We start from the raw sequence: 16,700 nt of genomic DNA, 5'->3' as shown, positions 1-16,700 counted from the left end.
GCTGTCATCAGAGCCACCAGACTTCATTGAGAAAAATAGTAATTTAGCCCTCTGAACACGGGAGCTGCTGGTCCAATGCTGCTTCGATCAGTTAGATGGTTTTTGTTTTTGTGTGATTTTGGTGAATCGGAACTAACCCTTTTTAACGCCAAAGTCACACAATGACACATATAAACAAACTGTTTGAAGCAGCAGAAGATCAGCAGCTCCTGTGTTCAGCAATGTTAAATCACTGTACTTTTCAATGGAGTCTGGTTATGAGGAGGCTTCATTTCCCATTTGGAAATCACTGTGTGATAATAAGATTGAGCTGTGAAAATACCTCAATATAGTATACACATAAACTGAAATTGTTTTTTTAGGTGCTGAATCCAATCCACAGCGGTATGTTGCAGTATGTTGTCAGACTCCAGCCTGCTTTTCCAAAGTGGAGGTATACCGACTGGCGTGTCCTATAATATACGTAGATATAAGTGTACGCTACATTAAGAGTATTTTTCACTGCTTTATGATAATGTAAGACAGTCATTTCCAGGAGAAAAATGAAGCTGTTACATAGCTCCCTTTAAAGCCAGACTCCATTGAGAAAAACGGTGATTTAAAACCACTGAACGCAGGAGCTGCTGGTCTACCACTGCCTCGATTGATTATGGTTGTGTTATTGTGTGAATCTGGCAAAGAAAAGGGTTAGTTCGGATTCGCCAGAGTCACATAATAACAAAAACTAACCAACTGATCGAAGCAGCGGCAGACCAGCAGCTCCTGTGTTCAGCAAGATAAAATCGCTGTTTTCTTCAGTGGAGTCTGGTCTACAGTTCTCCCTGTTCGTTCCTGCCCTATCCACGGCAGTACAAATGGGTATGACTTGAGGGGTTAGGGTTAGGATGATTTTGAAAGTTCCCCAAACTTACAAAAATGAATAAATACCAAGACACATTTGATCATCATTTGTACTCAATTTCATTATTTAAAAACACCTCAAAAATAAGTTCCTTTTCCATTCACTGACATCAAATTAAAAACAGTTTTCAAGGAAGTTTTATTCTTCAGAAGTTTGGTCCTTATAAATATGCATTATATACAAAATAATATTATAAAACATATAAAGAGCAGTGTGTCATATTTAAATTAAACTCTGGAAATAATCATTTTAAAAAATTACATTATTGGTTCTGTATTTTTGAAATTTATTATAGGCAGGCAGTGGTGTGACAGTCTTTTCTCCTTGTTTTGAGTCTCTTTGTGTTTCTCAGTTGGGTTGCATAAAAAAAAACAACAACAACTTTTCTATGCAAACGTTTCCTTTCTTGGATCTTGCTGGCACAGCACTGACTATTGCGCTTCTGTGGTTTTTCTCTTCGATTCCCCGTTGATTAGAAAGTGTTTTCCCCCGATTTTTTTTCTTTTTGTAGTGCAAATGATCCAAGAACAGACAAGGGCACAAATTTAGCATTCAAACCCCCTCTTTTTAAGGCTTCTAGTGAATTTGGGCTGCATACAATCTTCATCGTTGCATGGAAAAGTCCAACCATTCATTTTCACGTTGATTGACAGTTGAAGATTAGTTTCAGACATTCATAACTCTCAGTGTTTGTGAGGTTGGATTGTGACAGTGGGGTGAGTTCACTCGTCTCGACCCTGAGTCTTGCATAGCAGGCGAAGCTGGCAGGAGTGAGTGTATGTTGGGGGATTTGAAGGGGTCATATATCTTAGGCACCTTTTTTTTTTTTTTTTTTTACTGATTGGTTGGCTGTCAAAGTCATGATTATCACACAAGGCCGGGTCAGATACGAGGGGCAACGGTCCGCCTTCGCCTCCTTCTGCTGTCCAGGATGGCCCGAGATTATAAATTATTATGTCAGTCTTCACACCTTGTGTAGTCAGTTTATACGCCAGTCCGTTTAACCATTGTCACAGCTGAGAGAGGTCCTTCACTGTACATGTTTTGCATACAAACACTCGGTCAACATAAAGTTCCTCAGTTCTTTTTTTGTGTGTTTTTGCGGAGCAGAGGTTTCTGCCCTCTCCAGTTCCTCAAGTGTTCCAGAGCAGCAGTGGACATCTAAAACAATCTCCAGTCTCTTCTCAGCATTTGTAAACAATCCAGAATATTTCATTCTGCCTCGATTGTGTCTTTCTCCTCGTTCCCTCGCTTTCAGACCCCTCACAGTTTATACCTGTAGGAAAAAAAAGGAGAGACAATTTTAATTAAAAAAAAACAACAACTAAATAACACAATTAAAGTTTCAGTGTGTAAAAGTTAGAGGGATTTAATCGTGAGGACTGCAGATTAAAACCATTGGAAACTTCTCCCGGTTTGAATTCCTTCTATGGTAATCGTTCAGGAGATTTGTAACCAGGAGCTGAATTTTCCAAAGAGCTCTCTTTTTCCCCAAAACACAGTGAAACACTAAATAAAGCAGTTTCACGTCACAAATCAGTTTTCTTTCCATCATGTTTGGCATGACGCTGACAGCCTGCTTCTCCTTTACCTGCAAATTTGTGCTAATCTATTTTCTGATCCAGAAAACAGACCAGCAGTAACCGGTAAAAACACTGACTAAAGCAGTTTCATGTTACAAATCAGTGTTTCTCCTATTCTGTTTGGCATGTCGGAGACAGGCTGCTAGCCCAGCACCTGCTAAAGTGTGCTCACTATTTTCTCTTATGACATAAAATCAAGACTTTTAGGAGGTTTCTAGTGGGAGCCAAATTATCCGCAGAGGTCTCTTCCTCTCAAAAACAAATATACCCATGATTAAGGCCAGTAAAAACACTGAATAAAGCAGTTTTAAGTTTAAAAATCTGTGTCTTGGAGAGAACTACAGCAGCCAACGCGAAAACACAAATGGCCCTGCCTGGTTTGTCTGTTCTGGGCTACTGTAGAAACATAGTGATCTCCGTAGACGAAAACCTGCTCCCTATGCAGATATAAACAGCTTATTCTACGGAAACAAAAATATGTCAGTTCTTATTTTCAGGTGATTATACACCAAAGAAAACATACTTATGAAATAATATTCCATTTCTGCCAATGTATCCCTCTAAATCCTACACACTAGACCTTTAAGTGTTTTCAGAGCACTTTTTGAACTTATAGGTCACATGCTCCAGTATCACCATCATATTTTCCTTGGAAATGCACATCTTTAATAACTCCGTGAAATGCCACAACAGTAAAACATAGCACCTCTGAGACCGAGCGGAGCCAAACATATGTGAGGAATCAGTATAAGTTTGGACTTCAGGTCATCATGTGGCCAAGATAAAGAATAGCCGGCGTAATTTACAGAAACCGATAATGCAGTCGATTGGGCTTCCTCCTCCAGCTGAGTACCCAAAATACAGTTTTCTACAAATTGCATTATGTCATAAAGGGTTGATGCACTAGTGATGGACGGTGCACTTGGGATGACATTTCAAGAGGAGGTTTGGGAAAAAGCTGATGAAGATGATTTTTTTTTTTGGCTTACCTCAGTTGCTATGACGCACTCCCTCCTCTCCTCCGCTATAACAAATACCGACTGGTACATGGAGTCTCTCGAGGAACATATCGTTGATATCCTACACTCTGGCTTTTCACTGCAAACACAAATCACACTTTGTGTTAAGGCAAACTAAAAGCACATGGCAGAGCTATGCATTAGGCGCATATATAGTGAAGCAGCAGGAAACAATTGTGAAATAAATGTGCTTTGTGTAAATGAGAAACAATGTTTTTAACCCTTTGAAACCCGGAGCAACATCACTTTTCTTGTGCTGCTTTCAGATGCATTTCACAAGTATTCAAATCTTTAAATCTTTAAATTGGTGCAATTTCTTTAAAAAACAAAAACATGGGTAAGGGCAATGAGCAACTTGGTGATTAATGTTCCAATTGCCATTAGATTTGGAAAATATTTTTTCAAAAGCTAGGGGAAAAAGGATTTTTTTTTTTAATTATCATAATTACATATTTAAAAATATGTTAATCAGACTTCTTATCATTTTTAAGCACATTTAAGTGCATTTTCCAAGTATTATTTGCCTTTTTTTATTTTTTTTTTACTGATTTCTTGCTAATTTTTGGGTCATTTTTTCTTTCAATGCCCATTTCCGTCTTCCCATGTTTTTGAAAAAATCAAGTCAATTTGGTCAGGTTGCGAAAGGGTTAAAGGATGAACATAACAGCTGAGACTCAGCAGGGCTCCAAATATATGTCACTTTATGAACACAATAAGCAGAGGCAGAAATGGGCGTGAATATGTTTTTTCTTACCTGTACATTCTACTCAAGGGCATTTTGTCTTCTAAACATTTGTCGTAAATAAGACTTTTATCCTCATGTGACTTTTCATCCTTGAACTCCTTTGATTTCGAGTTGTAAGAGTCCAAGTGATAGTTTTTATGGATAAAGTTCGATTTCTCCGAATCGCAGTCCACCTCCAGGCTCATTTTCTGGTTCGTGTTCTTCAGCTGAGACTCCGAGATCAGGTTGTCCTTCTGAACATTCGACAAGTTGTTCATAGTCTCCGTGTCTCCCCTCTCTCTTTGCGCCTGCCTGTGGATGTGCCTCAACGCCAAGCCCACCATGCACAGCAGCACCAGCAGCGCCACCAGCCCCACGGCCAGAGAAACCGCCGCCCACTGAAAGCCGTCTTGAGCCTCTCCGTTCACAGGAGAAGTGACGGCGGCGAAGAACTCGCAGTGAGGCCCGGTGAAACCTGAAGGGCAGATGCAGGTTGCTGGAGGCTTGCCTGGCCCGCCGCCTCCAGTGCAAAGGCCGCCGTTGAGGCAAGGACGAAGGGAGCACTCATCAAAGACTCTGTCACAGTTACGTCCCCCGTAGCCGGCTGGACAGGAGCAGGTGTAGTCGTTGATTCGATCTTGGCAGGTGCCGCCATTTAGGCAGGGGTTGCCAGCGCACTCGTTGATGTTGATTTCGCAGCGTTGGCCGGTGAATCCCGCACGGCAGCTGCACATACGTACGCCACCATGGATCAGACACAGACCACCTACAGAAGAGGAGAGGACAGTTAGTATGAAGAAAATTTGCATTCAAAATGATTGCAACATCAACATGATCTCTGTAAACCTTCCCAGAGGCCCTTGCAGTTCACACATCTCCATCAAGTCTATTGTTCCCCCAACAAAGAGCGGTCCCGCAGCCCTCCATGTTTACAAGACTTGAGAAATCGAGCTGCGCTGGATATTTGTCCCCCTCTCATCAACAACCACAGCGAACCGTGGCGACATTTACAATCTGCTGCTCTGAGCTGCCGAGTGTTTATACGGAGGACAATAGACACCAAGTTCCCACCAATTCCTGTTGTTCCACACTGCTGCAGGAATTTGACGGGGGGAGAAAGAGCGAGGGGAAGTTCAGAAAGGGGGGGTGGGGAGGGGGTGGGAGCAAAGAGGGGAGGAAGACCGTACCATTAGCACAGGGAAGCGACGTGCACTTGTCCACTCTCTTCTCGCAGTTGAGTCCGGTGTAGCCGCGGGGACACTCGCACATGTAGCTGCGGCCATTGTCCTTCTCCCAGCATTTGCCGTTGTGGAAACACGGGGAGTCGGCGCATGTCAGCAGGCTGTGCTCGCAGTGGGAGCCCTCGAAACCTTGCGGGCATGTGCACATGTAGCCGCTTTCCAGATTCTGGGGGAATTGAGGAAAGAAGAAAACATTAGATGGACAATTATAAAGAGAATCTGGAAAACTAGAACCAAGATTGTATGCCTCCGCAAATCAGTGAAGGTGCAGTTACAGTTTACATCCATGTCTGTGAGAACACGGACGCTTCATAAACATCTCAAAGTTAACACCGACCTTGACCGTTTAAACTCCAAATTCTAATCAGATCATCGTGAAGTCCAAGTAGACATTTGTACCAAATTTGAGGCAACTTCCTCAAGGTGTTTTTTATATATCACATTCACAAGAATGTGATGCATGTCTACACTGACCTTTGACCTTTGACCACCAAATTTTAATCAGTTCATTCTTGAGTCAAAGTGGACCTGTGTGCCAAATTTGAAAAAAATACCCTCAAGGGGTTCTTGATATTGCATTCATGAGAATGCAAGGCCACATTGACGTTTGACCACCAAATTCAAATCAGATTATCGCTGAGTCCAAGTGGACATTTGTGCCAAATCTGATAAAGTTCCATGAAGGGATTCTTGAGATATTACGCTCAAAAAGAATGAGACAGATAAGGTCACGGTGACCTTGATCTTTGACCACCGAAATCAAATCAATTCATTGTTGAGTCAAAGTGGATGTTTGTGCCAAATTTGAAGAAATCCCCTCAATGCGTTCTTGAGATAGCATATTCGTTAGAATGGGATAGACGGACAACCCGAAAAACATAATGCCTCCGGCCTCTGCTATTGCAGAGGCATAAAAGCAGTTAATATCAGATTCTACAAGTGTTTCTAATTTACCGTGCATATCCCTCCGTTCCTGCAGGGGTTGCTGTCACACTCCTGCATCTCCAGCTCACAGTTGACCCCTGTGAAACCTGGCAGGCATGTGCACGTATAGCTGCCCTGTCCCGTGTTCATGCAGGTGGCGCCATTCACACAGGGGTGGTGATGGGTGCAGAAGTTCAGGTCTGGGGGAGAGAAGAGTGTTTGTTTACAGGGAGGAAAAAAAACACTATCTACCACGGATATGTACAAAGCTATGCTTCAGAGGAAACCTAATTTACTAATGCTTTCAAGTTAATTCAAATGAAAACAGTGCACAAGTAATATGAGAACATCTTTTAAAAAGGAACAGCAGCAGTGGTCCAAGTTGTCTGGTGTACCTTGGTCACATAATAGGCCTCCCCAGCCCTCCTGACAGTTACACTGCCACGGCAGCTGGCAGGTGCCATGCTTACAGGCCGGGTACTTCCTGCACTCGTCGCAGAAGGTGCCCTGCCAGCCGTCTCTGCATCTGCAAAATATTACAAAAGACATTCATTTGATTAATCACTTAATGCCTTGCAGTGCAGATCTTACGAATAACACATCCGAAATCTGGCACTTAAACCTGCCAATTTGAATTCTATTAAACATGCGGCCGATTTTATAGCCTCGTCATGGATTAGCTGACGATTACATTAAGAAATCAGTCATCAATCATGCAAGCAGACGTTAATAGCTGCACCACAGTTGGATATAGTCATTAAATGCTCATATAAATCCATCATGAATAAATTAAAAATTAAAAGTGATTTTCTTTTTCTTTTCAGTGAAAGTGAAATTATGCATCAACACTGACGATTATGTTTCCCCCGACCTCATATCACATCAGTTATTGCATGCAACAACATTGTTTTTGCAATAAAATGGTGAGTAAAGATATAAGTATTGTCGACACTGCAAACAATGTGAATGCAGTAACCACATGGTAAACATAGGCAGAGAATCATGAAAGTATGAGTAAATAATTAAGAAAAAAATGATGAATTATAATAGCACAAAGGTGAAATATTAGTTTCAAGAATTCTGGCAGCAAGCCAACATCTAGGGCATTTTTTTCTTCTTTCCCATGAATATCTGTTTCTCAGCACAGTGCGCTGCAACCTTGTCAGACCATGAGATTCTGGGATGTACTTTTAAGGTTTCAACATTTTTTTTTTCTGCCAAGTGAGCCGAGGCAGGGGAGCAGCTTTACGGTGTTGGGTATCTGAAGGGTTTAACCTAAATTTGGGCCAGTTTGTAGCGGTGGGAATGATGGATTTGTGTCTAAAAAGAGGGCAAAATGGGATTCAAGGGGAATTTCTCACAGTGATCTGGTGGGTGAGTGCGTGTGTGATTTATCCTCGCTGGTGAGTGAGACATGGTAGTGACACGAAGGGAACATGGGAAGCGGAGGAGTCAGTGAGTGACGCACGGAGAAGAGGGAGGGAAAATACATGTTTTTTGTTGTTTTAGTGAACTTTAAAGGATCAAGCTCTAAGGGACTGTACTTAATTTATCAGAGTAGGGGGACGGCTTGGGTCTGACTTTTTTTGTTTGTTTGTTTTGATGTCATGACCCTGCCTCCACCATAAATAACCATATTTCCAAGTTTCTGGCTATCATAAATCACCTATCACCCTCATGCCAAATAAAAAAACATAACTCCACACCCAGTGCTTTAAAAAAAATATTTAAAGTGCCACCACCTCCCTGCTCATAAATATTAAACAGTCCTTTATTAGTTGTATGTAAACAAAAGTTTGTAGCAATAATTGTAGATTTTGTGAGGCAGGCAGTGCAATATTTGGTATATGTTTCCAATAAAAACATGAAAATAGTACTTTTATTTTGACAAAAAGCACCCCCACCCCCCACCCCCCAACAACAATACCAATGGCCCTGTTTGTATGAGACAGAGTTGCTGATGTTAATATGACAAATGACCTTAAAAACTTGATTTAAGAGACACGCAACCAAATCTCTCCACGTGGATGTAACTGTTGCCATATGTGCTCCTTCCTACACAACAGCCAACACCTACTTCAACACTTGAGAATTATTAATACTTACACACACTCGCCAGGTTTGGAGCAGTTTCCATTCCTCTCGCTGCAGCCCTCCAGACAGATAGCTAAAGCAAAGACAAAAAAACACAAACATAGAGTTATTAAGTCTGCTGCTCTTTCTGTTTTTTTTGCTACGGCTCCCACCTGGTTGCTTTAGCATAACTGTGTCTGGTGAAGTTTCACAACTTTCAAACTTAAAAAAAAAAAATAAGTAAGGGACTGTTTGTTATTTATGAGAGGGGAGGGGTTTATTTTTTACAGTGTGTTTATTATAGCCACAAACTGCACAAAAAGAAATCATTGTCAGATTTTATAATTTCCAGTAGTCCTTAAACACATTGTGTTACACTGTAACAGAAAAAAACCCCCAAAAACAAATCTGAGTTTAAAATAGTGATATTTCATCAAAATCACTTTATTCTACTTTTAAAACTTTCCCAAAAATAAACCTGTTTGCACCAACTAACCAGCATGCACGGAAGTATCTCGCCTCAACTTTTTACTTTCAGCCAACAAAAAACTAATTTATGTTGCGTTTTCTCCAAGTGACTCAGGGTGGCTCAAGGAAAAATATTTGAGATGAGTCAAAACAAACAAACAAAAAACAACAAAAAACAAAAAATAAACTAAGTCACACTCCTGCCACCCTTCTCCCCTGATAAATAAAGAACTGTCCCTAAGAGGCAAACATGTCAAACAGCATATTTATAGGAAATAAAATGAAATCTATAAGTGTTACAAGTAAAACAACACTATGGAAACCTCTCACACTCAATATCAACCAAGGCCTGATTTTCTTGAAATAGCAAACATGTTGAGAGGCTTCAATCTGTCTCCACTTTCCTCTGAAGCCTTCATTTGATCTAAACCTGTCCGCCACACCCCCAGCTGTCACGGAGGGGAGAAAAAATCAGTTGAGGGTTTGTTTGTCCCGTTTTAAGTGTACCGGTCTTGCATGACACTGATTCGCAGGGCAACATATCAGGCGACTGACGGTAAGCGGCCGGTTTAGTCCAGAACAGATGCTTGCTCTCAATAGCAGACAGCTGTCACTATTGTTGTTTGTGGTCTGCCAGAACCATATTTGCAGCTGCTACTACCGCGCGCCCAACAATGGAAGCAGCGATGGCGCGTGGCGGATAATAATGCCGCGATTAACCTTGGCGCGTGCAGTCGCCTGAGTTCCCTCCTATCAATGCCCGCGCACCCCCTCCTGTCTGCGGATTATGTTACCGGGCACGCGCGGGTACAGTACTCTATGAAGAGATATATATATTTTTTTTAATTTTAAAAACACAAATTCTTGTTTCTGGAAGTGAATGACCATTGGTGTGGACACACATTTGGACAAAACGCCAGGTAAATACACACCTGTGTATGCTAATTTGAATGTTGACAAGCTAAATTAGCAGATAAGCTAGGAAGTGACCCTTTAGCATTTACACCTGTGGTCATTAGTCTTAAGATTCTGTTTTAATTCGGATATTTTTGACTACTGCTTGTAAAATTTAGGCTACAATCTGTGCTTTATTGTACTTAAAGGCCCTGTATGTAAACTTTATTGGGGTACTGCATCACAATATTTGTTTACAATAACTTCCAGGTAGAAAACCCTGAAATGGCGCTGCAGAAATGCCTCAGTTTGTCAGTTTTTAGCCATGTTAAAAAAGTTTAGCCTAAAAAAAATCGATATTTGTTCAGGTGTGCGCTTAATTTAGAAAATTTTAACTGCCTTACTTTGTTGTCCTACAATTAAAGACATTATCTATTAGCTTCAGGTTTAATTACGATATTTTTGACCACTCCTGCTTGTAAAATTTAGGCTATAGTGTGTGACTTTATACTGCTTAAACGTCCAATGTGTTGGTTTAGAGGCAGTCAATTTACGACCCACGGACCAAATCTGGTCCCCCAATAGGGTCATTTTGCAAAAGTGTCCGTGAGGCAAAGCAAGTTGAGTATCCCTGCTTTAGGAGATTAAATGTCTGAATCACGATGTTTATTTACAACAACTAACGGGTAGAAACCCCTTCATCACTTACATTAAATGAAACAGCGCTAAGCAAATAGTGCCACCTAGAAAAAATCAATTTCAGTTCAAGTGTACGCTTTATTCAGAATATTTTAACCTTTTTACAACAAGGATCTGAAGCCGTTATCTCAAAGCCACCAGACTCTGAAGAAGAAGATGAAGAACATGGGATTTGTTAGTCTAACTGAGTGCTGCCTAACTTGGCTCACGTGGAAGGTAAAGCTGAAAAACATTCGTCAGGTAGCTGGTATATGTTTGTTGGGCTAAGTTGAGTACATTGCTCAGCTTCAGTGCCAGCAGATTTGGTTTATCGGAAACGCTAGCAAGCAAAACAGTACATAAAACAAGCACAGTAGAAATGCGAGGCAGGTCTGGGGTTGTATTGTTATACCAGTTTCAAGTTATACCGTAGTATGAATATTGATGGTTATCATGCCTTGTAATTTATCTGTGGTGTTAGAAAAAAAAAACTGGATGGAGATTCTCCCCTTTAGCTGTTTTGAAAAGGGAGACTTTTACACATACTAACATTTTTAAAAAGGTCTTATGTTTACATTCATTCAAGGGTTATCATAACTGATAATAATACTAATTCTGTAATACTGTGATACTGTGAGCCTGTGATATCTTCTGAGACTGTTATCATACTGTGAAAATCTCATACTGTCGTAACCCTAGACAGGTCGGACCTCCGAGTTTAACTATAAAACTTTAAATGATACAGTGACAGCTGTCAATGACAACCAAAAGAAACAAGTTTTCAGAGTTCGTATAACTTTGCAATTCAAACCAATTGCCAGTTGTCTCCCTGGAGGTAATTGTTTTTGTCAGCGTAATGTCAGGGTGATTCGGACGCTCGGAAGATATTGCAATTTCTTTGCTTTAGTGTAGAACGCTCATTTAGATTCGGAGCGGCTCCTCTCCCACCAAGTCCGCCATGTTGTTCTACAGTAGCCCAGAATGGACAAACGAAACACTGGCTCTAGATAGGATAGTTTGTGTTTTCGCTCGGCACATTGGGGAACTTTGACTTGGTTGCACTCTTCTAGGTGCCACCAAATCCTACACAACTAAAACGAGTGTCTTCAACATCCTAAAATGTGCAGACCCAAATGCTTGTTTAAACTGACGTATGGGAGTGTGTGAGAGAGGGGAAATTATAGTCTCTGAAAGACGTCTAATCTATCTTTCTCATGTATATTTTCTGTAGTCACCGACGATTGATGTGTCTGTAATTGCAACACGTGAGCCCATCTGGTTAGAATTTGGCGCCACAGTCAAAATAGCACATGCCAATTTCTCTCTCACCACCAAGTGACACGGATGACAGATCCGCTGTCACCCATGTGGCCACACATCCAGCACATGGTAACTATTACTCTCACGGTGCCTCCTTCCAATCTACTCTTTGATTAATTTGTTTTGGTGAAAAGGGCCTTCGGTATTGTTGAGCCAAATGGCATCGGGCCTCCTCACGGGCCCATTCAGAGCCGTCCAAAACAAGGGAGTGTTGGTCTAAGATTCGGCCAAGTGGGTTTGCACGAGTATAATGTGCCCGTTGTCATGCAAAGCCGTCTGTCCCTCAACTCATATATTCAATGAGTGATCACAAACCCACAACCAATTACACGTCAGAATTATATGACTTCAAATTATATGAGGCTGAAATATGCATTCTGGACCAAAATTGCCTGCCGCAGTAATGATGTCATGTCTTGTTTTAGCGCTCAGCGTCTTGTGGCCTTAATGATGATGACCTTTGGGTTATCTTGCAGCTTAACCCTTCGAAACCTGAGCAAATTATTTTTATTTCTTTCAAAAACATAGGGGGAAGGCAACAAGCACCTTAACGTGGCCAAAAGATTAGCAAAAAATGGTTAAAAAAGAAAGTTTAAAAAAAAAGAAAGAAAATAAGCTTAAAAAAACCCACAAAAAACAAAAAGAAAAAAAGAAAACATAAACATTCATGAAAATTACCCAGAAAAAAAGTTCTGAAAATATTTATATTTATTTTACAAATGTTCTTTTTGTATAACATAACTTTAAATATAAAATTATTTTAATTATAAATATTTTCCCCCTATTTTTTGGATAATTTTCTAATAATCCCCCCATCTTTTAAAAAAATAATTTTTAAGTGGAATTTCTAGAAATTTGTGGGACATTTTTTCACCAAGTTGGTCATTGCCTTTTTCTCCATGTTTTTGAAAGAAATTAAACTAATTTGGTAATTTTTCAAAGGGTCAAATAGCTTGTGAGCTTAACTGATGTCGATCCAGTTTTCAAAATGAAAATAACTACTGATATCTGCAACTTGTGCGTGCTCACATATCTTTTTTTCTCTCCAGGAGTTAAACCATAATGAGGAAGGGCAAAGGTCATGCACCATGAGGAGACCTCGCAGAACTCTTTTAAGGTAAGGACCGCCAAAAAGTTCTTATCAAACCACAGCTGATCAGAAACAGATTCCACCGTCTATAAGTCATTTGGAAATATCTGAAATACAGCAAAACAAACTCAAAGCAACTGACATAAAAGAGAGAAACACCAGACTGCTGACACACAGTAAATCAGCTGATTATTCAGCCTTTTAGACAATATTGTGCTGATTTCTTACGTTCTTCGCAGTATTTCCCCTTCCAGCCAGGCAGACAGGATAACTGCCCGTCACGGTTGCAGGTGTAGTGGCCAAATCGGTCGTCCCTGGGCGCGCATTTTTTGGAACAACTTTCCCCGTAGTAACTTTCGTTGCAGATGAACCTGTACGAATATCTCAGCTCGGTCTGCTTTCCAGTCTGCGTGTCCTGCGACCAATCAGTTCCTACACCCAGCTGTCTCTGGATGGCCATAAAGCTTATCAAAAACTCTGGGTTGTTGTTATCTGAAAGAGACAAAAAAAGGAAAATTAATGTAGGATATCTAAATTGTTTACACTGTAAAAACTGACAAGTTGATCTTAATTTTAAAAAATCAAGGAAACGGATTGCCTTGAAAAACATTTGTATGTTATAATCTAAAGCTATGTTTATATTATATCTAAATGTTAAGTTTACTTATAATTTTGTTGTATTTAAGTAATTTTGTGAAGTTGTTGCAACTTCAAAATGACTACATTGTTCTTTCCAAGTGTTAGCAACTTAAGTAAATCAAGTTCATCTGACTTAACTTGGTCATAAGAGAATTTTGCTAATGATGAAGTTAGGAGATATTTGGGTTCTGATTTGTTATCATGTTTAAAAATAGACAAATATGACTTATATGCAACCAGCAGAGATGTACGATACATTAAACTTGTTTTACTTAAGTTGCTGAAACTTAGAAAGTTTTATTTAATTGAACTTGTCATTTTTAAGTTGCAACAACTTCACAAAATCAAGTAAATGCGACTAAATTTTAAGTAACAGTTTGATATAAAGTGAACACGAATTAAGACTAATGATTCTATTTATTTGCATTTTTCAAGGAAATCAGTTTCCTAGATTTTTTTAAGTAAAATTGACTCATCAGATTTTACGTTGATGGTTCCATGTCAAAAGCTGCCTCATAAATAGCTCATAGGGTTCAAAAGTCGCCCACTTTCGCTTCAATAATCCGCCCAGCAACCAAGCTGCATCCCTTATCAAATCCCATACAGCTTAGATGAAAGATAAACTCAGGTTGAAATTTCCTCTTTCTTTTCCGTCAGCGAAAACATTCCCAGGCCCAGTCCCCTCTTCCAAAGGGCGGAACAGAGTAAGGTGTAAAATACAGGAAGATGTAGTCAGGGGTTTTTGGCAGGCGCTGCGTATTCTCACCAAAGCCCACAGCTCTTTCCCACGACCAAAATAAACCAGAGGAAGTTCAATTGTATTGGGTATAAGAATGAAAAAGGTGTTCTGAAGTTCATAACAAAGGAGTGAATAGGCGTGAAAATGTGTGAAATTATGAACAATTAACCAGGAGGTGGAGAGGGAAATGTTGCATTTGATAATTTTTCTTTTGCATGTTTTTGGGCAAAAAAAGGTAAACTAGTTGCCTCATGTGTAACATGTACTGACAGAGCTCCCTCCTGTGGCAAAGAAACGTTGCACTTACCTACAGGTAGCTTTCCATTAGGTGAATGCCAGGCTTCAATTATTAATGAAAATGACCCCTAAGGACAAAACACATGCAAGAAATTAAAATCAATGACACTGTTTTTGCAATTTTTTTTTGCATATGTCATAATTTAGGGAAGAAAGTTTGCATCTTTAATTTGTCTTTTCTGTTTCATAGACTGCTATTGCACTTCAGAGATATTTGATTATTGCATGGCCTTCTGGATTTTGAAATGAACGACGACGCAGCAGTCCAATCTGTTTTGCCGACAGAGTATTACCTAAAGATATGGATTAGATGAGCTGACCAATAACCGGTGCGCTCCCAAAATGCATAGCAGTTGACTTGAAACAACATCATAGCAGCTTGTTGCAATATAAAGAAATTACAAAAAAAAACAAAAAAAGTGGACGCACAGCTCCACTGGCTCTTACCGGCCATCCAAAGGTGAACGGTATCTGAATCGGTTTAGATAAAGTGCCACTGTCCTTGGCGCTGAAAGAGTTTGTCCCCAGCACCGCTGTCATTGTACTTCCAAAGATGCAGTCACCTGGCGAGACCACAGCCTGATAGTTCTTCAAGCAAATTCTGAAATAAGTCCTGCAGTCGGGTTTGCACGCGCTTCCGTTCGCCAGCAAACCCTTGTGGTTTTTAAATTCGTGGAGATCAAGCTCAAAAACACCGGATCCAAATACCTAAAAGAGAAGGGAATATGATTTAGGGCTCGGTTATTTAAAAAAAGACACAAGTGGCTCTCCATCTTGAGGTTTGGAGATGCTCCTTCATACCTGTGATATCAACGTGGTGCTGAATGCGATGGTAAAGGTGAACCAGGCTGCCATCCTTCTCGCTTCTCCAGGGCAGCCGCGTCACCAGACAGCAAAACAATCCTATTCCAAAGTATTTACACCAAGGTAAACAAATGGATAAAAATATCTCTAAAAAAAACAAAAAACACGTATAAATCCTTCTTCACTCCAAGGGAGTTCTCCCGTAGCTCCTTGTTGGCGTGCGTCAAAAAGCGTCCAGAGAAAGCAAGTTATCCAAAAGGTGAGGGAAGACCCCAATATCCACAGCTTCTTCTTCTCTGTCAGCAGCAGGCGTCCCCTCCTCGCATTGGTACTGTACTCCACAATGGTGGCTCCGCTATAGTGCGCGCGCGGCTCAGAGCTTGTTTTGGTGCTGAACTTGGTGCGTCAGTGCGCCACGGACGTTCACCGCTCGTCTTATTACTCGTGAATGAACCGTAGCGTGCCTCCTCTCAGATATATAGACTTGCGCTGCGCTGCTCATTACATAAACCGTCAATCACTCCGCCCCGGCGCCGCCCACTCTACATATTCAACCCCCTTCTCCTTCCAACCCAACAACAATTATCCAGATTTAATACCCACTGGCATTGCGCTCACTGACCACCATGGATACTGGGCGATTATTAACAAGCCCTAACATCTGTTGACTTATTTTTAGCGCACAATGCGGCCCGGACGCACATTTAACGCATTATGGACAGTGAGCGGGGGACAATGAAGGAGAGCCGAAACTTCGAGAAGCAGGAATTCAATTAGGGTGTTTTACTCCTTGCACCCTTTTGCCCTTGGTTCCACTCAATTGCACGCCTAATTAGCCCTCACCAGCATTGGAGCCGTTGTGCGCACTATTTCCTTTCAGAGCCGTCACTCTCTGTGGGGTCAAACGCGTCTCTCCCTCGGGCTGGATCATACACAATGGAACTAGAAATGCGATTATAGAGAAAAATATCCCCAGCCTTTGTTTTTTTTTTTTAAATTGCCGATGACGTAGAAATTTACTTAATTTTCTGTTTATTGTTTAAGGCATTTAGGTCCAATATTTCAAACTGATATAATATGCAGATCAAATGACCTAAACCAACTTATAAAATATGTATTAATAAAAAGATGAGAATTTTAAAGATGAGAAATGTATTTGATGTTTTTCTAAAACGTGGAGAAGGCAACAAGCAACTTATCAAGACATGGCCAAAAAAAAAGAGCAAAATAATGAGTAAAAAAAAAACAACAACAACAAAATTACCTGAAAATAAACAAAAAAGGGGGTAAAAAAACAAGGAAATGT

General features: G+C 40.5%; 2 protein-coding genes across 8 annotated transcripts in view; one reads left to right on the top strand and one right to left on the bottom strand.

Moving 5' to 3' along the window:
- The window catches only part of LOC121955208 (uncharacterized), a 272,250-nt gene that overhangs the window by 8,742 nt on the left and 246,808 nt on the right, over positions 1-16,700 (top strand). For 6 of the 7 annotated variants that reach the window (XM_088089781.1, XM_088089780.1, XM_088089784.1 and 3 more), the window contains exons 1-2: positions 9,351-9,853; positions 12,875-12,942. In XM_088089781.1, coding sequence (XP_087945907.1) covers positions 12,907-12,942 — 36 coding nt within the window. In that variant the 5' untranslated portion in view covers positions 9,351-9,853; positions 12,875-12,906. Of the gene's footprint in view, positions 1-9,350; positions 9,854-12,874; positions 12,943-16,700 lie in introns of those variants that run through there. The other variant, XR_015779226.1, reaches the window with a different exon arrangement.
- On the bottom strand, positions 945-15,859 carry dll4 (delta-like 4 (Drosophila)). The gene is made up of 11 exons (XM_042503335.2): positions 15,392-15,859; positions 15,038-15,298; positions 14,601-14,658; positions 13,144-13,407; positions 8,499-8,559; positions 6,788-6,918; positions 6,423-6,592; positions 5,415-5,634; positions 4,258-4,993; positions 3,474-3,582; positions 945-2,177 (listed from the first exon to the last, which is right to left on the bottom strand). The coding sequence occupies exons 1-11, from the start codon at positions 15,443-15,445 to the stop codon at positions 2,172-2,174; spliced, it is 2,070 nt and encodes a 689-aa protein (XP_042359269.1). The 5' UTR covers positions 15,446-15,859; the 3' UTR covers positions 945-2,171.

Source organism: Plectropomus leopardus, chromosome 16, assembly GCF_026936395.1.
Source record: "Plectropomus leopardus strain MGB_pleo_1.0 chromosome 16, ASM2693639v1, whole genome shotgun sequence".
In the NCBI taxonomy this organism is placed as follows: Eukaryota; Metazoa; Chordata; class Actinopteri; order Perciformes; family Serranidae; genus Plectropomus; species Plectropomus leopardus.
The sequence above is the reverse complement of the archived record's forward strand: the minus strand, read 5'-3'. Positions and strand labels throughout refer to the sequence as shown.

Excerpts from the sequence above, each read along its gene's own strand:
- dll4 (XM_042503335.2), bottom strand. The coding sequence starts at position 15,445 with ATGGCAGCCTGGTTCACCTTTACCATCGCATTCAGCACCACGTTGATA. Across the intron at positions 6,593-6,787 it reads AGGCCTATTATGTGACCAAG|ACCTGAACTTCTGCACCCAT; the intron begins GTACACCAGACA and ends TCTCTCCCCCAG. Across the intron at positions 5,635-6,422 it reads GGAACGGAGGGATATGCACG|AATCTGGAAAGCGGCTACAT; the intron begins GTAAATTAGAAA and ends CAATTCCCCCAG.